This window comes from Syngnathus scovelli, chromosome 21, assembly GCF_024217435.2.
Source record: "Syngnathus scovelli strain Florida chromosome 21, RoL_Ssco_1.2, whole genome shotgun sequence".
Taxonomy (NCBI): domain Eukaryota; kingdom Metazoa; phylum Chordata; class Actinopteri; order Syngnathiformes; family Syngnathidae; genus Syngnathus; species Syngnathus scovelli.
In genome coordinates this window covers 7,448,991-7,468,659 of record NC_090867.1, presented here as the reverse complement: position 1 = coordinate 7,468,659, position 19,669 = coordinate 7,448,991, and the positions used below count along the sequence as shown (strand labels likewise).

The 19,669-nt window shown below is 43.1% G+C and overlaps 5 protein-coding genes across 9 annotated transcripts; 3 read left to right on the top strand and 2 right to left on the bottom strand.

The window, feature by feature from the left end:
* Nucleotides 1-93: 93 nt before the first annotated feature.
* nubp2 (nucleotide binding protein 2 (MinD homolog, E. coli)) lies at nucleotides 94-1,846 on the bottom strand. Its single transcript, XM_049759158.1, has 7 exons — nucleotides 1,717-1,846; nucleotides 1,326-1,444; nucleotides 964-1,162; nucleotides 734-891; nucleotides 553-663; nucleotides 409-478; nucleotides 94-288 (listed from the first exon to the last, which is right to left on the bottom strand). The coding sequence occupies exons 1-7, from the start codon at nucleotides 1,727-1,729 to the stop codon at nucleotides 149-151; spliced, it is 810 nt and encodes a 269-aa protein (XP_049615115.1). The 5' UTR covers nucleotides 1,730-1,846; the 3' UTR covers nucleotides 94-148.
* A 214-nt stretch (nucleotides 1,847-2,060) lies between these two features.
* On the top strand, nucleotides 2,061-4,999 carry spsb3b (splA/ryanodine receptor domain and SOCS box containing 3b). 2 transcript variants are annotated; one of them, XM_049759138.2, is made up of 7 exons: nucleotides 2,066-2,233; nucleotides 3,096-3,239; nucleotides 3,312-3,504; nucleotides 3,576-3,763; nucleotides 3,837-3,939; nucleotides 4,087-4,212; nucleotides 4,275-4,999. In XM_049759138.2, exons 2-7 carry the CDS (start codon nucleotides 3,159-3,161, stop codon nucleotides 4,682-4,684), a joined length of 1,101 nt encoding a protein of 366 aa, XP_049615095.1. In that variant the 5' UTR covers nucleotides 2,066-2,233; nucleotides 3,096-3,158; the 3' UTR covers nucleotides 4,685-4,999. The 2 variants fall into 2 exon arrangements, with proteins under 2 accessions (XP_049615094.1, XP_049615095.1); XM_049759137.2 differs by having other exon boundaries at nucleotides 2,061-2,233; nucleotides 3,837-4,212.
* A 141-nt stretch (nucleotides 5,000-5,140) lies between these two features.
* On the bottom strand, nucleotides 5,141-7,065 carry eme2 (essential meiotic structure-specific endonuclease subunit 2). The gene is made up of 8 exons (XM_049759143.1): nucleotides 6,618-7,065; nucleotides 6,381-6,502; nucleotides 6,212-6,307; nucleotides 6,009-6,121; nucleotides 5,874-5,931; nucleotides 5,686-5,801; nucleotides 5,426-5,615; nucleotides 5,141-5,354 (listed from the first exon to the last, which is right to left on the bottom strand). Exons 1-8 carry the CDS (start codon nucleotides 6,964-6,966, stop codon nucleotides 5,199-5,201), a joined length of 1,200 nt encoding a protein of 399 aa, XP_049615100.1. The 5' UTR covers nucleotides 6,967-7,065; the 3' UTR covers nucleotides 5,141-5,198.
* A 226-nt stretch (nucleotides 7,066-7,291) lies between these two features.
* mfsd1l (major facilitator superfamily domain containing 1-like) lies at nucleotides 7,292-10,441 on the top strand. Its single transcript, XM_049759128.1, has 13 exons — nucleotides 7,292-7,484; nucleotides 7,747-7,847; nucleotides 7,921-8,030; nucleotides 8,123-8,178; nucleotides 8,372-8,515; nucleotides 8,602-8,760; nucleotides 8,819-8,934; nucleotides 9,004-9,104; nucleotides 9,183-9,294; nucleotides 9,369-9,506; nucleotides 9,579-9,718; nucleotides 9,784-9,895; nucleotides 9,972-10,441. Exons 1-13 carry the CDS (start codon nucleotides 7,463-7,465, stop codon nucleotides 10,110-10,112), a joined length of 1,452 nt encoding a protein of 483 aa, XP_049615085.1. The 5' UTR covers nucleotides 7,292-7,462; the 3' UTR covers nucleotides 10,113-10,441.
* A 473-nt stretch (nucleotides 10,442-10,914) lies between these two features.
* LOC125991297 (actin-binding LIM protein 1) lies at nucleotides 10,915-19,489 on the top strand. 4 transcript variants are annotated; one of them, XM_049759121.1, is made up of 20 exons: nucleotides 10,915-11,279; nucleotides 13,452-13,577; nucleotides 14,286-14,469; nucleotides 14,555-14,664; nucleotides 15,045-15,171; nucleotides 15,245-15,338; nucleotides 15,425-15,512; nucleotides 15,575-15,633; nucleotides 15,975-16,052; nucleotides 16,170-16,340; nucleotides 16,466-16,495; nucleotides 16,571-16,691; nucleotides 16,818-16,883; nucleotides 16,997-17,044; nucleotides 17,182-17,240; nucleotides 17,332-17,377; nucleotides 17,457-17,464; nucleotides 17,635-17,709; nucleotides 17,842-17,922; nucleotides 17,994-19,489. In XM_049759121.1, exons 1-20 carry the CDS (start codon nucleotides 10,985-10,987, stop codon nucleotides 18,105-18,107), a joined length of 1,980 nt encoding a protein of 659 aa, XP_049615078.1. In that variant the 5' UTR covers nucleotides 10,915-10,984; the 3' UTR covers nucleotides 18,108-19,489. The 4 variants fall into 4 exon arrangements, 1 of the variants encoding a protein (XP_049615078.1); XR_007489227.2 differs by lacking the exon at nucleotides 17,994-19,489 and adding an exon at nucleotides 15,703-15,759 and having other exon boundaries at nucleotides 17,457-17,713; nucleotides 17,842-17,881; XR_007489228.2 differs by lacking the exon at nucleotides 17,994-19,489 and having other exon boundaries at nucleotides 17,457-17,713; nucleotides 17,842-17,881.
* The last annotated feature ends 180 nt before the right edge of the window (nucleotides 19,490-19,669 follow it).

Genomic DNA, 19,669 nt, shown 5'->3' with positions numbered 1-19,669 from the left:
TGAATCCTGCATGGATATATTTTGCAAGTCCTGAATGCACAAACCTTATGATCCTGTTTTATATTTCCACAAGCAAATTAGTACAGTCAAAGCCAAGTTCATAAATTCTTTATTTTTTTGTTTTAACACTCTGGGATCAACTTTTCATTCAGGTGGTTTGAAGGCTGTTGAGGAGAGTCTTAGTAATTTCACTAATGGCACTGAAGGTGGCGCTGTCTGGGAATGACTTGAGGAAGTCTTTGCCTTGCTCCAGGCTTGCACTCAGCTGAGGATCCAAGGGCACCGAACCTGGATGGGAAACAGATGTCCATCACTTATAACACTCAATGATTTGGATCTTAATAAGCCATTATTAATTTAATTATCACATTTCCTCGCTGACAATATGGCAAATTTGTTTTAACTCACCTAAGAAAGGTGATCCGGTAAGTTTGGCCAACTCCTCACCACCACCTTTGGAAAATATATTACTGCATTCCTAGAAGGGAAGAATATTAGTCAAAATATTTTTCGTTTAAAAAAAAAAAGGAGACGGGACAAAATTCCACTCACTGAGCAGTGCGGGCAAACAAAGCCGCTCATGTTTTCGACGATCCCGAGGATGCGCACTCCGGTTTTCTTGCAGAAAGTCGCCTCTCTCCTGACATCACCCGTTGACACCGCCTGCAAGACCATGCGAGGGGCTTTTAAGAAAAATAAGTGTTGAAGTCACGTCATCTGTCGTGTTCTTTACCTGAGGGGTGGTGACTAAAACCGCCCCGTCAATTACTTTGTGCTTCTTGAGGTTCTCCAAGATGGCCAAATGCTCATCAGATGTCCCCGGCGGCGTGTCCACCAGCAGGACATCCAACTCGCCCCATGCCACGTCTGACACAAACTGACCAATCATTGCTAAGAAGACAAAAAGGTGCAAAAAATATTCTCATGAAGGTTCCCTCCACATTTGATTAGAAACTAGGCCACCTGTTTTCTTGGGCCCCCTCCACACCACAGCTTCGTCCGGGTTGTCCAGTAGGAAGCCGATGGACATGAGAGCTAGGTTTTTCTCCGCGTCGGCATACACGGGCACCCAGCCCGAATCGCACTGGTGCACATCTTGATGATGCACGTTCAGCATGCGCGGGATGCTCGGGCCGCACAGGTCGACGTCCAGGATGCCAACCTGGTGGAATAAAAAGTTATTGTGCTGTACATGATGGACCAAAAGGTTGGGTGATAATGTTGACATTTATGACAGGGACTTCCTTTTGGCCCAGCATGTAAAGGTAATATACAACTGCAGGAATCAAAATGAGCTTTTCTTTGAGTTATAAATGATCACCAGCCTTTTTGCCAGCATGCCTCAGTGCCAGAGCTAGCTCGGTGGTGATAGTGCTCTTCCCCACACCTCCTTTTCCGGACAGAACCAAGATCACATGGCGTACTTGGGCTAGGCTGCTGCTATCTAGAAAGGAATAATGTTTTGTTTAGTGGTGGGAATGAATGGACAACAAACATCTCGTTATTGCACTGAGGTACTGTAGATTTTTAAGATAAAACTACTTTCTATTTTTTTCAAAATATGAATGCAATTCCAAAATACAGCAGTAAGCGAATCCAACGATATTTGGATTTTTTGCTTATATTAGCCATTTGAAAGACGAGACAACGTTTTATTCTTATCTGTTATTATAATCCTAAAGGTGTGTAGAAGAATTGTAAACTAAGGAAACTCACCATTCTGTTCCATAACTGTTATTTGGTAAACTACGCAGCATCGGTACACATTGAATGCCGAAAGCACTTCCGTAAATGGTCACCTGACTAATCTCAGCCAATCGAATGCCGCTTACAACTCTAAAGTGGCCAACCGCAGAGCGCGTGGCGTTCACTTCCTTCATAGTTGCTCGGATTTTTTAATCTTATCTAATTTACAGTTACTGTAACTGACTTACCATACTCGTGATATATGCTTAGTCATAGAAGTAACCGTTTAATATATTTTCTTAAATTAATGTAATTTAAAAAATATATTGATTACTGCAAGGCGCACGGACGCAAAACCCCTCCCACTTGTAGCTCTTATCCAATGAGCGGAAGACGGAGGCGTGGTCAGGTCATGTTTACGTCTGGCGATCTTGGGGGAAAGAAGTGGGCCACAGCAGAGTGCACCTGTCGCACGCTCGGTGTGGTGGCACGCTGACAGTCAAATGAGCCACTGCTGCGAGGCAAGTCACTAGAAGATTCCAGTAAGGTAAGACCACCAACCTTTTGTTTTTAATATAATTTAGACTGTCAAAATGCCATTTCTGCACATGTGCTATTTGATGTCACGTCACTGTTTGACAGTTCAACCACTTGCTGGCTTTGATTTGATGATGTCATTACAATTGCATTGACAATGCTTATTAGTATTCTAAACGAATGTCAAACTAACTGAAGCTATTCACTCACACCACAATACTGGCTGCTCATGAGTCCAGATGATGCATTTCCAGTATGTAGGCCAAAACCCACTTAAAGTGAACCCAGCCCCAGACTAACTAATCTAAATTGTTGGCAATTATCTGGTCCACCTGCTTGGAAAAGCAGTGACCAGCTGCTATGAAAACTGGTGGCGTGGTCCCAGACATGCTAGGCAAATCGATCTACAGTATTCCTGCAATTTCTCATGCAACAGGTTAAGATGACTTACAGTGAATTTGTCTTTCATTATTTAAAGTTCCCTCAACTATTTTCTATTCTATATTTTATTGCTATAATTTACATTATGCCCTGTTGTATATCTTATAATAAAATAAATAGCATATTTCTTTGAAAGGAATTGAAAATGATCTTCCAGAAGCTGCAAGGTGAACGTCAAATGCTCGACATAAATTATGTGACCTAATTTGTGCACAAGTATAGATGAGACTTGCTCCAGCAAACATGGCGGCACACTATCAGCAGAAGGCTGGATTTAAACGTTGCACATACCGATTGCGGCATATGGGAGAGGTAGAAAATAGGCACACGAGAACGCACGCTGCGTAAGCTGACTGAGGAACCTCAATGAAATAAAATGCTGAGTAGTACACCATACCGTATTAAAGTCATGTGTCTTTTATTGATTTCAGAGTTTGATCTGATTTGAGGGAAGGGGTAAGGGCGGCTGGGATCGACATTTGGCCTGGAACGAAATGTCCCAGGGGATGGATTCCGTCACGATGATGCCAATATCTGCTGAAGAGGAAGAATGGGAAAGCCAAACAACAACACAGGTCCAGTGTCTATCAAACTTGATTGATGATTGATCACTTTCCCAAACTGGAATACACTGTCGTATCATGCAGATCAGTGACGTGGAGTCTGAGGTGGATGACCTGGTGACCCAGACGGGCCCTGAGCTGATGGAAGCGGTGTCCCCATCCAGACTGGCGCCCGTGCTCGGGGAGGCTTTCTGCCAATGTGCCTGGGGAGACGAGCCGAACCCGGGTTTTGGAATCAGCGCCGACTGCCTCTGTGGGGAGGACGACGACGTCGACGGTGGAAGTTCATTTAAAAAAAAAAATTATGAGATTGTATGAATGTTTGTTCCTAATTATATCTATCTTCAGACTTTGACTGGGTATGGGACCAACGCATGAAGTCGTCCGGCGCCTTCCTCAGCTGCGACGACCGGAAGGTGAGCTTCCACTCGGACTACAGCTGCGGCACGGCCGCCATTCGCGGAACCAGAGAGCTCACCGAGGGTCAACACTTCTGGGAAGTCAAGATGACCTCGCCCGTCTACGGAACGGACATGGTATAAACTCATAATGATATACTCGTAATAAAATACGTAAGGTCTCTCTTCCACTTGTTTGTGTCTTCTGCAGATGGTTGGAATTGGAACTGCAGAGGTGAACCTGGAGAAGTTCAAGTATAACTTTGGCAGCCTGTTGGGTCACGATGAAGACAGCTGGGGGCTCTCCTACACAGGTTTGGGGTTGAAACTGGGAGTAGCAATAGTCTTGTCTAAAAGGAAAGATGTTGCTTTGTCGCCGCCTTGTGGTTTCTCCGGGACATTACAAGCATTGTGGCCCTTGCTGTTTTGTCTTGAAAATGTTTTTTATGTCTTGTATAAAGGTCTCCTCCAGCATAAAGGTGAGAAAGTGGACTTCTCCTCGCAGTTCGGTCAAGGCTCCATCATCGGACTGCACTTGGACACCTGGCACGGTACCTTGACCATCTACAAGAATCGACGCTGCGTAGGTGTGTTCCTCAACTTTTTGGGTCACTTGCCAGGGCCAACATCTCGATTATCTGCTCTTCAGGTGTCGCTGCCACCAGGCTGCAGAACAAGAAGCTCTACCCCATGTTGTGCTCCACAGCGGCCAAGAGCAGCATGAAGGTGATCCGCGCCTGTTACACGCCCACATCCCTGCAGTACCTCTGCTGCACGCGCCTTCGTCAAATCCTCCCCGACTGCCCGGATGTTCTGAGCGCCCTGGAGCTACCTCCGGGCCTGCTCGCGCTCCTACGCCGGCGGCTCGGTTGGGTGTTCTCCATTATGCAAGACGAGGGGTCAGGCCCAGTCGTCCTCAGTGCCTGCGACTCACCCAGTTCGGAAGCGGAACATTGTCCCGAGTCACCGTGTGGTCGCTCCCAACTGACGCCGCCCAGCAGCGACAATGAAAGTTCAGATCCAGAAGATTATCAAAGTAAAAGATGCCGCTGGACATGAAGCCTACCGCTCCCATCAGTAAGTCTGTGGCAAATGTTCTTAAACTGTTCCCGTTTAAGATGAATTGAACGCTCAACTTGTCTGAACTGAAATGTGACGATTGACGAGCATCATTTCTAGCGGAGAACTTCAAGCGGAAATTACGCAATGATATGTACTATGCAGCCCCATTAGTCTAAACGTGCTAGCCAGATTAATATTGCATTCATTACTTGGACTTGGCTTCTGCTTTAATGACTTGGTCTCTTTGTAAGTGATATTCAACAGATTAGACCCCCTGAAAAAATAAAAAATAAAAAAAAAGGGGAGGGAAAAGCTCAGTTGAAATGTAATAGGAGCGATCCATATCAGAAAAGAAATTAATTACTTTTTGATACTATGAATATAACATTTTGTAACATATCACTTTCTTACTTGTACACTAAAAAATAAAAACCAAAAGACAAAAAAAAAAAGTTCTGCTGCAGGTTTTTAATTGAATGCTGTAACAAGATGTACTGTAAATATTTTCAAGTCAGTCCAGGACTAGTTCAGGGTTTTGAGCGGTGAGGCAGCGGTAAACTCTGGTGGAAATCTCAGGTCCCACCCGCCTGTCTTTGCCTTCAGCCTTCACTGCCAGATCGGCCAACAGTTTCTTTCGTTCCTCCTCTGAGCCTGATGCCTTGTAAGCCTGCAATGTAATCAACCGAGAATTATTGTCACACACACACTTGATACACCTCACTGAGGTCCAAGGCGTACCTGCAGCAGTAGCTGCGGCGACGGGTAAGCGGCTGTCACACAGGAAGCCGTGGCCTGACTGACTCTGTTGAGCTGCTGGATCTGCTTGCTCCACACCTGCTTGAGCCCGGAGCCGTCCTTCTCCACCCGCACCCCGCTGGCCCACGAGCCGTCCACGCAAAAGGGCAGCTCCGACTGCTCCGTCAGCTGCCTGAGGTGGGAGTAACTCGTATGCGTTCTCTGACATTTCAATTTAAATCCATCCCTCTGGAGCGACCTACTTAAAAGGACGTTTGGACAAGGACTTGGTGACGGCGCACACGTGGTCAGTGACGTCCTGCCATCCATTCACAAAAACCACGGATATGTTCTTATGAAGCTGCAGATACACGAGAACCTGAGCAGAATGCAAAGGATGCGTTCAGTATGTCATCTTCTCAGCAACGGCAGCAGATGCGATACGACGAACCTCCTCTACGTCCAAATTCCTCCCGCCGTATTTGGATTGGATTGTTTCGCCTAATCTCCTGTTGGTCAGAAGCACAGCATCAACCTGACTCAAAAACAAGGTATGACTAATGATAGTGTATCTTTTGACAATCACCTGTAATCCATCTGGGACTCAGTTACCAAGAGAGTGATCGCCTTTACACCATCCAGATCGAGGAAAGGACCGAGGACGGAGTCCACCACTGGTTCTTCCTCATTGTCCATCATCTGTAGTAATAATTACACATGCAGGTAAATTCAGGTGAGATTTTTTTTCTTGTCTCCATAAATACCAGACGCACAGGAACACCCACTTACTTTTTTCACAGAGGTAACCATGTCTAAGAATTCAGATGGACGTAGCACCTGCACGAGCTGGTCCTCTGCAACTGTTCCAGCGCCATCCTCAGCCAACTGGACGCAGTCACAGACATTTTACGGTGATGATCACTTTTTGCTATGTTCATATATGGAGGGATTCTTTCACCTGAGGTAAATCCCTGATCCATGTGATGCTGTTTGGAAGGCGCTGCTGTTGGATGCTGTACCTCCATTCAAAAGATGACAGGGTGCCTAAGAGGATGTCACAGCCTCCCTGTTGCAGGAGGGCTGCAGCCAAAGGACAGGTAAGCCGGAAAAGAAATTAAAATAGAATATTTTTGATGGTTTTAGGAAAGAGGTGGTGTTAAATGTGATGAATAGCAACTTTATTAAAGCAACAGACCTGAATCGATGCAGACTGTCAAGCGTTTGAGATAATTCTCCGGCTTGAGACTGTTAAGATGTTGTGCAGCTTCTTTTCTTTCCTGCTGCTCCTTTCTCTTCTCTTGCTTCTCTCGCTCCTTCGCAGCTCGCTTCTTCTCTCGAGCCTCCCTCCGTTGCAACGCTTTCTCCCTATCCGCCTCGATTTCCTCCTTGGAACGGCGTTTTTTTGCTGGACTCGGCCGATCGTGCCCTGGCGGGGAAAAGTTTCGATCTCCGGAGTCTTTAGCACTTCCATCACGTTGTAAATAGTCTTTTGATTCTTCATCGACCTCAGTATCTGAATCGGAAATTTCCCATATTGCAGACATTTTAATCAGAAAAATGCTACAAATCCCAACGATTGATTAAAAAACGCTTTGTTTACATTCTGCTTGTGACGGTGTCCTCCGAGGGTCATTTCAGAAAGGCACCTTACGGTGTTCGTCAGTGATCAAATTTAAAAAAAACGCGTTCAATAGTTTTGGTTGTAATACACTGACATGTGATATAGAATGTTAGTATTAGTGCTTTAATATTCAATAAGAATATTTTGAAGACGTTTTAATTGCCTATGGGTGGTAAAATGGCTCAAAAATTGTGAGACTATCACGTGAGGAAGGTTGTAGCATCTGCGCTTGCGCAACGTCAGCACTGATTTGTAAACACAACTTTCGGCCATGACAGTGCAATAGACGCATCCACGTTGTTGTGAGATTTAATATTCGGTCGTTTGCTAATGTCCACCTAAACAACACTAATAGCTCTTGTAAACTGGACTTTCCCCCTTTTTCTTTTCTTTATTCAGTCTTTCTTTATCCTCTCAACATGGCACAACCGGCAGAAAAAGGTACGTTTAACATAAACGCATAATTCTGCTTAGTTAGTCGCGTGACAATATTTTTCTTGTGTCGTTTAACTGGGACATTTAAATAGCTAACTCAGCATGCTTGCGGTGTCAAAGGTCAGGAATGGGAATTTAAAACAAACTATTTGAATGAATGATAGCAAATAACTTAGTGTAACCATCTTTGCATTATGAAATAAATAAGTAACAATGAGCACAGAACTCTAATTGATAAACTGTCATTTATTTAAAACATTTTTTCCAGGTTACTATCGCTTCGTGGTGCTGCTCTTCAATTGCTTACTGACTTTCGGCTCCTACTTCTGTTTTGATATGCCCAGCGTTTTGCAAAACCAGTTTCAAGGGGTACGTAAAGTTGCATCCTTTAAGGGGCTTGTTCTGTCAAATTAATCACATGACAACCTCTCCATCCCCCAAGAACCTGACATGCCCCAATGCAACTGTAATCAATGGGACAATGGACTGTGTGGAGGGCTTGGGGATGACCCCCCAGGAGTACAATCTTCTCTACGCTATCTATGCATGGACGTAAGTACCCAAAAGCAGGGGGTTCTCAATATTTGATATGATGCACACAGTACTTTTTAAAAGATGGTTGATGGTGTTTCTGTGATCTTCAGGAATGCAATTGTGGTGATCTTGGCTGGCTTCCTGATTGACAAATTGGGCAACCGATGTAAGACCATTTCACTCTTACCATATCAAACCATAAAACTTACCAAAATCAATAATTTTGTTGACAAATTAACGTTTGTATTGGTTATCTATGTAGTCAACCTGATTACATCCCCAGTTGATCAACTTAGTCACTTTGATATTGATTTTGGCAAGGGACTTCTGCTAATAGTTTCGTTTCTGCTTCTCCACAGTTGGAGTGTTTGTCTTCTCCTTCTTGTGCGTTTTGGGCTCCTCCCTATTCGCTCTGGGCTCCCACTTTAAAGGAACTCCCTACCTGCTGCCCCTGATGCTCACAGGACGACTCCTCTTCGGGTCTGGCAATGGATCTCTGACCAGTAAGAATAAAAAATGCAATCACTTTGGAATGATATGGAACCGTTTTGAATACTTGATGTATAATTAAAGTGTTCTTCTCCTCCAGTTGTTCAGAACCGCATCACTGCCTTCTGGTTCAAGGGAAAGGAACTGGCTTTAGCCTTCGGGCTGACCTTGGCCTTCTCACGCCTGGGCTCAGTCCTCAACTTCTTCCTCACGCAGCGCTTTGAAGAAAGGTTTGGCATGCAGTGGACCCTCTGGGGTGGTAAGTAACAATTAGATTAGACCGTAAGCCTGCTGCCATCTTACTATACTTTTTTTAGGTGCACTCTTGTGTGTGCTGGGCTTTACATCTGCCATCATCGTGAGCTCGCTGGACAAAGTGGGAATGAAGCAGCTAGGTCTTGATGGGGTCATCCAAGAGGAGTCTCGCAAAGTGGTAAAAAACTTTCTGTTATATGAATCAATCATATCGATATAATTCCTAATTCCTGTGTTGCTTCTGTAGAGAATTCAAGATGTGAAGCAGCTGTCCCTCAGGTACTGGCTGCTGGTTCTGACCATCATGTTCTTTTACAACGGAATCTTCCCTTTCATTGCTGATGCCAGGTATTGAGAAAAATCAACATAAAAAAAAGGAGAGCAGGCTTTTTATGAAAAGTCTTGACATTGTGATGATCTGTGCAGTAAGTTCATTCAGGATAAGTACGACGACTACACTCAGAAGGAGGCGTCCTACGTGGCCGGGGCCGTTTACGACAGCTCCCTCGTCCTCTCCGCCTGCGTCGGGATTCTTATCGTAAGTTGAGATGTTTTTATTATATCGGAATCCTGTAATTAGAGTTGAGAAATTTGTTCCTGTGTCTTTTTTAGGATTACGTGGGTCTGCGGGGCATCTTTGCCGTGTCCTGTGCCGTATTAACACTACCCGTGTTTGGACTGCTGGCGTTCACCTTCGTGGCTCCTCTGGTCTCCACTATCTGGCTGGGAGTCACCTACTCCTTTGCTGCCGTCAGTTTGGCTCTTCCTCCAAGCCAACTCTTAATATTTTCCCTTTAAATAGCATTCTGTGCTGTGTTTCAGGCAAGCATGTGGCCATCTATTCCTCTGGTGGTGCCTCAAGCGACCATCGGCACAGCCATGGGCATCGCCACCTCCGTCCAGATGATTGGGATCGGGATCTCCAATCTGGTTGTCGGGCAGATTTTGGGCACCAAGTTCAGGTAGGGAATCCCGCACAGTTCATCGTCGTTTTGGTGCATCATGTTTTGATTTCCTGGACACTCAGTGACACAAAGATCCCGCTGTGGCGCTGGCAGAGGATGATGATCTTCATGTTGGCCAACACCATCGCTTGCATCATCACCTCGGTGCTGCTCAACATCGTCGATCACAGACAGGTCTCGCTTCTATTTCATCTTTTTGAAATGACTTCCTCCCTCTTTGGCTGTTTGGGACTAAATGTGTTTGTTCTAGGGCGGGACTCTGAACAAGTTAAGCAAAAGAACGACACAGGCAGAAGCGGAGTCCGACACGGAGCCGCTCACCCGTGGAGAAGAAGTGGACGATGAGGACGAGAGAGATGCACGGTCGCCGTCTCGCTCCATCAACTCCTGACTTCTCCATTGTCCTCAAGTTTGAGCATTTCTCTAAGCTTATTTGATTACTGTTACAGTTTTATTCCACAGCTATATGGTTGATCTATTTGAATTTTTTAATTTACGGCTAGTGATTTTAATATATTCTTGAAGAAGGGAATTACATCAAGCCATAAGATTTTTTTTAATTTTTATTTTATAAAAAAAGTGACCACATTTCAAAACTTTACAATGAAGTATACAGATATGACTTTAATGTCCTGTGCAGGAGATGAATTGATATCGCCGCAGTTGTTTTTACAAACATAACCATTAAAATATTACTTGAAAAATAAATTAAAAATGATACATTTCTTTTCATTTTTTTTTCGTGTGAACATTTTACACATTATAGTCTGTAGGTGGCGCTGTGACACTAGCAAACAAGCATTTACACCGCCTAAAATGGATTTGTCAAATCTGTATTTATTTATTTGATTCATTTCATTAAATAACTGCTCTTTTGTTGTTTTAATGTCATCCACAAATCAATCCTTTTGTCATAGCACGGAATGTGGATTAGTAAAAAAACAATCACAAGTTGTGTTTTCGGCCAGTAGTTATTTGGTACAGTTTTTTTCTTTTAATCCGACTCAAACTCAGATAGAAAAAAAAAAAAAATCAATTTTGATGCCTTGTTGTCTCCTGTAAGTGCTCATGCATCACATGATGACATCCTTGGAAGAATGTAACCTGCGAGACTGTTCACTGTGAAGAGAAACACTAAAAATACACCTGCCTTAATCTTCTTACAGGACCTGTGCTGCCTGATGGACCACACACACACAAAGGCAGATTGATCCTTAAGAGCAACCTAATTCGTCGAATCATCTCGTTCCAGGGTCCGCTCGTATGGTTTCTCTGCTGGAGGGTCTTTGCGGCCCGGACTGTTTGGACGAGATGAGCATGTCGAGCCGCCTCAACAGCCTGGGTCGCATCTGCGGAATCGGACCCAACGACACGGTGGTGCTGGACCGGGTCAAGCGGAAGAACTCGGTCAGGCGCATGTCCATCATCGAGGACGGGCAGATCGCCGAGGTGCTCTACTTGATCCCCAAGCAGTGCATGATGGAGCAGCTGCCGTTCCTCAATCCCAATGACTACGTCCTGTGCGGGAAGTTGGCGGCCATACCTGCTGATGTGTCAGGTACCCACACACACGCGTAATCTGAAAAAGGTTCTTTTTGGGGACATTTTTAAATCCTCTTTTAGTCCCTCTGGTCACCAAATATGTCCCAAAAATCATCATATGTAATATTTCTTTGTCGTTTAATTGCAAACTACCAGACTTAATCGGTTAAATTAATTGGCTGATTAATTTAAAAATATATATCCCCCTCAAAAAAAAAAAAAAAAAAAGCCAAGGAACCACTCTATCTATTTTCGTGCGTACGTTCGTGCAGGCTGAAGGAAAAACACATACTTTCCATCGAGTGGATGATGTCATGGCTCAGAAGCACATTTACTCCCTTAGCTTTCATTTAGAACACACACACACACACACACACACACACATGTTCCCCCTGCACACACATTTTGTCACATGCTGGGACCGCCCCTCTCCCATTGTGAAGCAATAGTCCAGCTTGTTCCCTTTCTCGCTCCGATTCACCGCAGTCAAGAGTTCTCGCCGAAAGACGCGCAATCACCGCCATGAAAGAGAAAGGTAGTGTGTGTCCATGTGTATTTAAAGTTTTTTTTTTTTTTTCAGGGAAATTATGATATGCAGTTCAAAAGGTCATAGCATATTTTTATTATTCCTACTTGTAGCATTTGATATGACAATTTGAAATGATGACTTTGGAAAGTGTTTTGCTGTTGTATTTATGTATGAGACGCGTCTCTTTTGAGTTTATCTTTATAGCCGTAAAGTTTCCCAAAAAAGTTTCAAGACTTGCAACGTTTACGGAAGGAAAGAAACTGGAGGGAAAAGACGTTTCTTATTTTCAGCTCCGACGCGCATCACCCTTGACCTCACTCAGTGCGTCTTTCCAGAAAGATTTAAATTGACAAGGAGAAAATAGTCAGGAAACAAAATGAAGGGATCCAAACTTTGTTGTTGCCAAGTGTGGAAAAGAGAATCTCAGCTGGTGAAGTTAAACATAGAGCAGCATGTGGATCGTGCGTGACCATTGAAGAAAGAAAAGGCTCCTTTCACATACCTACTATTATTTTATTTGTCTTACACAAGTGGTCTTTTGTGACTTATCTGCTTCGTCAGGGTGAGACATTTTTCACTTGCTGTCATAAGTGGGTAAACAGTTCTCTCCTGAGACATTCCAGAAGAATCTCATGAGCTGCCTCTCAGCTTACCTCACAATTACAAGATCATCGTTTTGCTCAAATGTGACTCATGGCCAAATCGAATCCCCTCCCAAGTTTTCTGTAAAAGAATAGAACATTGTTAAAGGCTTCCTGTCTGCGACGTAAAGATAAATCGCGATACCTTAAATAGATTCTCGGCCGCACGATTAAGTGAGCGTCTCGGGTTTCTCGCCATTTGCTGTCTTTCTAAATCTACCGTTTGCTAATACCTGACAGCAGATCAGCTTCACGGGCAGAACTTAAGAAGCGTCGTTCGGATTGCCTCATCGATTCCATTTACGCATTTTATTATATACAGAGGTGATTGTGCGCCCTCTAGTGGTGTGTGTAAGTATCACTTTAATTGATTTGATAGTGATTATTTTTATTTAATCATATTTTTGCACATGTAATAAAAAAAGTAAAATGAAGGGAAATGTTTAAAAAAAAAAATTGCTATGTTGCTAAAGGTTAGCATGATTTTCGACATGCTAGCAAAAGATGACTAGTCCGGGCTTAATCAGTTAACGTCAACCTTTGGAAAGCATGTAATCTTGTTTGTTGCTGCATACATGCCTGTAACCATGGCAACAAATCTCTTCTATAGCAAGGCCGCATACCGATGTCTCAATTTTATTAGCTTTCACGAGACGGAGGTACGCTCTAGTTTTTAAGTTCAGCTGAGATACAAAAAAGTCATCCACATGCAGAGCGGGAGAAGCAAAGCTGTCAATGTGTCACATTTGTTCCTCCGCCAATCACAGGCGGGACCTTTGCAGCGGCCTGTGATTAGATTGTCCAGGCATCCTCGCTTTCTAGCTGCCAGTGAGTGTAGATAGAAGAAGAAGAATGGGGCCCCAAGCAGCCATGTGACATAACTCATTTGCGAGCCGCCAAGTCTCTGAGGAGAAAACACATTTTTGTATTTTAATGATTAATATTTTTTCATGCAAACTGTATCTGTTTACCGCCAAGTCATGCCGATGACAAGCACCTTCTGTTCTCCCCCTCGCAGTGCTTCACACTCACTCTCCCGCACCCAAGCGGGTCATCCGATGCGTCAAATGCGGGGAGGTCTGCAAAGGGGAGGTGCTTCGAGTCCAGTCCAGTCATTTCCACATCAAATGTTTCACCTGCAAAGGTCGGTGTACCATTTCAAAGCAATGTGAGCAGGTGGAAATACTGTCATGCTGCCAAAGCTGTTTTCACAAGGATACATTTAAAAAAAAAAGTTGATTACACAATTCCAAATTACCGCTTTAATTATTCAAGCTGGATTCATTGCAAAATATTCCCTTTTCAACGGGCTCTCGTGGTTGCCAGACAACCAACGGCTTCATGTTTACCCAGCAGGTCTTTGTCTTCTCCTAATTGAGCCTGACAGGCTTCTCACGTTGTTTTCTTGTGCTGAGTTTACATCAATTCATAAACAGATAAAAATAGTAGCAATCCAAAATTTCAGATTCAAACCCAGATAGTGTAGCTATATTTTTTTTGAAAGCTATCAAATGACACAACGCTGTTTTATCAGTAATCTATAAACCTTTGACTAGTTAAAATGTAATAAATTGACTGAACGAGGGGACAGATGCTTGTTTTCATTGTGTCCAACAATGTTCTTGTATGACCAAGACAGAAATAGACAGCCCTTGGCATTCGAGTGCATTCTGTCGAGGTGCAACTGTTACGAGCTCAGATGGACTCAAATACTTTTTTTTTTTTTTCATTTGTCTTCCTGCTATCCAAATATTTTTTAAACACTTGATAAAACAGGAGAAATATTTGGTATGCAGGGATTTTTTTTTGTTACTCATTGCGCAATATTTTTCTTCTCTTGGTGTTTGTGTAGTTTGTGGTTGTGATTTGACCAGGTCGGGCTTCTTCATAAAAAACGGCGACTGCCTCTGTCCGCTGGACTACCAGAGGCTTCATGGCACGGTCTGCAACAGCTGCGGGGGATTTGTGGAGGGAGACGTGGTCGCCGTTTTGGGCAAGACTTATCACCCGACCTGCTTTGTGTGCACCATTTGCAAGTAATATAAAAAAAAGTCATTTCTGTTGTGCTCCAAGTTTATAAATTTGTGATTACTGAACTGCGAAATTTGCGTTATTCCTCAGGCAACCTTTTCCCGCGGGTGATTGCGTCACCTTCAGTGGGAAAGAGTGCATCTGTCAGCGGTGTGTTAACCCGTTGACCCCTCCGCCGACTGGTATCCGATACTCCGACAGTAGGTGCATCTTTGTGTCATTTTCAGGCTTTTATTTTTCCTATTTCGATACACTTTTCGGTTTTTCCTTCGGGACCGCGTCAAAACAGCGACTCGGTGACCTGAGCTTGACTTGACCTCACTTGGAACTGTGCATACGGCAGCGATCGAGCCAAGTCTCGGGATTAGAAAGACAATTGTGCTCAACACAAAGGGATGAGACAGGCTGGTGTTTACTTTTTGTAGTTATAATGCGCTCAGGTCGCTACTTTGTCCGGAACGGCATCCTTTGGAACGTTCCACAACATGTCGAGGAGATCCGCTAGCTAGCTGAATTGAAAGCATTATGCTAATGTTTAAGCCATGTTCGTATTAGCAATGTTGTGTTTGGATCTTCGTAGACTGCAACGGCTGCGGACGCGATATCAAGAACGGGCAGGCTTTACTCGCTTTGGGAAGCCAGTGGCACCTCGGCTGCTTCAAGTGCAACATCTGCCAAAAATTGCTGAGTGGAGAATACATCAGCAAGTAAATAGCAAAACTGATTATTGCATATTTTACATTGGACAAATCTTATCTTAATCTTATGTTCACCTCGCAGGGATGGAGTTCCATATTGTGAGAGGGACTACCAGCTTCAATTTGGGGTGCAGTGTGACGCTTGTCAGAAGTTTATAACGGGGAAGGTCCTTGAGGTACTGTCGTTTACATCCATATAGAAAAAAAAATCATCAAAATTATCATGTTTGACTGCATCGTGATCCTTTCTGATTTTCAACAGGCAGGGGACAAACATTATCACCCGGAATGCGCGAGATGCACCCGATGTGACAAAATGTTCACCGAGGGCGAAGAAATGTATTTGCAAGGTTAGTTTGAACGCAGGATTTTGCGTAAATTGTTAATTGATGAAGTTTTCTCCGTTTACTAGGCTCAGCAGTGTGGCACCCGGATTGCAGAGAGAGGAGCAGGAACCATGACAGCAACAGGGTAAAAATTTAACACTTAAAACAAGGGATGAAATGGAAGTCTTAGTCAATGGGATCTACTTCTCCTCAGGTTCGACGAAGCAAAACCCCATGTCTTGATTTCTTTTACCCTCCGAGTGACCTGAAGGTTAATCTCATGATTGCAGTTTGATCTGTCGTAGTTTGAGATTCAGCAGCTGCCATCTTGCATCACAACACATGCCTCCTTAACTCTTTTCTCACTTTTGTCTGTTTGATATCATTTTTTGACACAACCATCCATTGTAACCTTTGCACTTTTGGCATGTGCAATAAGAAAATAGAAGAAAGAAAAATTAAAATGCGTCTTTCTCTCTTTCTCAGTTGACTTTGACTTCATCTGAAAGCTCCTGCTCCAGACCCGGCTCGTGCACCCCTGGAAGCCCCGGTCGCTCCATTTGTGTAAGTCACGGAAATGTTGTTCGTCCCCTGTCCGACATTGACAAACTGTCTCAAGCCGTAATGTTCCAACCCTTCTCCTATTGCCGCCACCTCCCACTCCCACTGTCCCCCACCCAGGCCAAAGTAGATGATGAGATCATTGATTACCGAGACTTAGCAGCAATTCCCAGAGTCAAGGCTATTTATGACATAGAGCATCCCGATATGATGTCCTATAAGAGTGACGACCTCACCTCAGCTGCTTTGGACGGCAGAGGCAACGCACGGGACAGAAAAAGCTCCGCCGAGGTAACGTCATTCAGCGGATGCCGAAATGTGCCGTATTTAACCTTCATCTCTTTTTAGTTTTTTAAAACCACAAAATAATAAGTGTCTTTCTGGCTAATTCTGTGCATATTTTTTTTTTTTTGTAGTCTCTAGCAAATGCATCCGAGACCACCGAGGTAAATATAGTCAGCGTTCAATCAGTATAACATCAACAATCATCCATTTGTATTTTTTTTTTTTTTTCTTTCAAGGAAGGTTACGAGCTGAGAAAATGCATTCCCAAATCGGCGAGCCACGGATCATTCGGCGTTCAGTCGTACAGTCGTCACAGCTACACGCCGACGCGATCGCCTCAACACTTCCACCGGCCCGGTAAGACCTTGAGATTTTTTTATTCCAACTTTAATGTCAATAGCGCCCTCCCTCTTGCTTCTACACCTGGCCGCCTTTCCACTTTTTCATCTTCCACTCCTTTCCTTCCTCCGGAATAACAAATAGGCTCTTTATTTTCTGCCAACGACACCTTGGCAACTTCCTGTCACCTCTTAGCGCTTGACAGCGGAGGTAAGATCACAACAACCTCCGCTACTGCGCACTACCCTTATTTTGAAAAATACGATGATGTCACGTGTTGTCAAACATTTATTTTTGTTAATGCCACTTTTGTCCCGTTACAGATCAAGGTTTCAACATGTACAGAAAACCTCCAATTTTCAAGCAGCAAGGTACTTTGAAGTGTTTGGTTCATAAAAATAAACAAGGTTGCTATGGCAACAACATGTACACATACAGCATGGCGGCAGAAATTGAAAAAAATAATTGTGAAGAGACTGAGAGAATCTGCTATTTGACATTGACATAGATCCAAACTCCACCCAAACGTCTTCTTTGCCTGGATACAGTTGTAACGGCCTCAGTCCAGTAGGTCACTTTATTCTTATTTTTATTCAGGCTGCGATTACGGACCTCCATTTTGACAAATTATGCATAATTTTTTTTTGTTTCTACTCAGCCACATTCTACTGAATTCCTCCGAAGCAGCGGCGACACATTAAGAGGTATTTTTTTTTTCTTTCAACCCTCATCACTGTTCTTGTTTTGTGTCAATCATTCTAAAGCAAGTATTTTCCTTTTCAGATTTCAAGGTGAGAGAACTTGAATCCGTAACACTTCTTCTCCTCAATCAAGCTTCCACGTAACATAACGGCGTCTTGATTAACCTCACAATCTAAAACCGCACACGATTAATTTAATTTGCTATCTCGGTTTAACGGTGACTAACCTCATTGCGGCAAGTGCTTGCTTGTGTCTGTAGCTCCCCCATGACAGCCTGCATCCATTTGCACGAATGGACAGAGGAGTGTCAATGCCTAATTTGCTGGAGCCAAAAGCAAGTATTGGCGCTTCCTTCCAATTTTTTTTTTACTCTTTGCTAACTAAAACTAACCAAGCATGTATTTATTGCCCATACTTTGACCAATGAAAACATATCCTGTATTTTGTCCTGCTTTCTTGTGTCAAGGTCTACCCGTATGAAATGCTCACGGTTGCCAACAGGGGGCGTGCGAAACTTCCCAGAGAGGTTGACAGAACAAGATTAGAGGTAAGGTAATGGCATCAGTTTTGCTCTGACCGGTGGAATTTGAAAATTGCTTTTGCGTTCTTTTATTTCAGCGTCATCTGTCCCCAGAGTCTTTCGTTGAAATCTTTGGCATGACCATAAGGGAATTTGACAAACTGCCACTTTGGAAACGAAACGACATGAAGAAACAGGCCAATCTCTTTTAAATCATTGTTCTTTTATTTATTGTCAGATTGCTCTGACTCCATCTTCCTCATGGGGGCACTAGAGCAGCAAAATTCTTTTTTTTTCTTTCCTCCCTGTCTGTTCAACTTCTCATATTGAAGGATTCCGTGGACTAAATGATCTGAGCTAAAAGCTGAATCATAGGAATGTCTGCGCGTGGAATGTTATGTTAAAGCAATCTGGAAGATCTCAACGCGGGGCTTCCAATGTTAAGCTTCCCGTCTTACCATTGCGACACTCATGCCTCAGTTTATACTTGCCTTCAGAAAATTATACAAAAGACTTATTAGGGGATATATATATGTATGTATTTCTAAAATTGTAGTGTATTAGCCTGCCATAAAAAAAGTGTTATTGATTGGGCGATGATGTCATATATTAGTACTGTATTATTTTAAATCTGCTTACAAATATTGAAAGGTATATAAAAATAGCTATTTTTCACATCAAGCGCTGTAGAAATATGAGCCAAAGTAGATATTCATGCCTAAGTGTGTGTTTCTATGCACATATTAAAATTATTTTTGGCTCACGTCCCTAAAGAGTTGCACATGAATGCCTCAAATGAAAAGTACCGGGTTGTCATTTTCCACTTTCATGTGAACCTCAAAGAACCAGTTTATGATGACAGATGACTTGATCTGCTTATCTGGACTGTGTAGAGAAAGATACTCTGTATCTTTTGAGCTATTATCCTGTCTTCAGATTATTTGAGCTAATTTCATTTACAGTCTATGAAGAAAGCGGTAGAAAAAGTATTGCTATTTCCATCCTGTCTTCTTAAATTTTGAATCTATTCTTAAATTAAACCTGCTTTTTGCCTTCTTTACTGTATTCTTCACTGTATTTCAGATGTTTGCGTCTTTAATTCTGTCCCCGACTTGGTTGTCTCATCCCCAAACGTGATGTCATGTGTTTTGACTGAGTTTCAACGAAGCTGCCAACATTTTGCAAATGTTTTGAGACACTGTCATCTTTCCTGTGTGTCCTTTGTCCTGTTTTTCTGAATTTGCAGAGATTTACACAGCAGACAACTAAACAAATTATCAGCTGAAGAAATAACCTTGACTGATAACGAGAGTAAGCTGAATAAACGGAGGAGAAAAAATGAAAAACATTGTCTCAGGTTGATGTGGAAATTACTTTTTTTTAAAATCACATATTCTTGTGTTGCTAAGTCTTTTTGTGCCACAAACTGGTTATATTTGTCATATTTTAGCATCTTCATTTCCTTCACCTTCACCAAGGTTTCATCATGGTGGTGTTCTTTCAGTTGAGTTGTACAGGATGAAAAGGTTTTGAAAAGATTTATCATGATTGCATTTTTTTAACACATAAACCTGCCATTTGATTTGTAGCTTCATTTCAGAGTCTGTATTTTGTTACTTTTTTTTATTTTTATATATATATAGCACATCTTTGTCTTTATGCATCTGATTCCTTAGGAGTACTTTTTGCTACCTCTATCAAGTACCGAATCTCCCACGGAACGGTTCCGGTCCGCGACCCGGTGGTTGGTGACCAAAACTTTAAAGCCCACCTA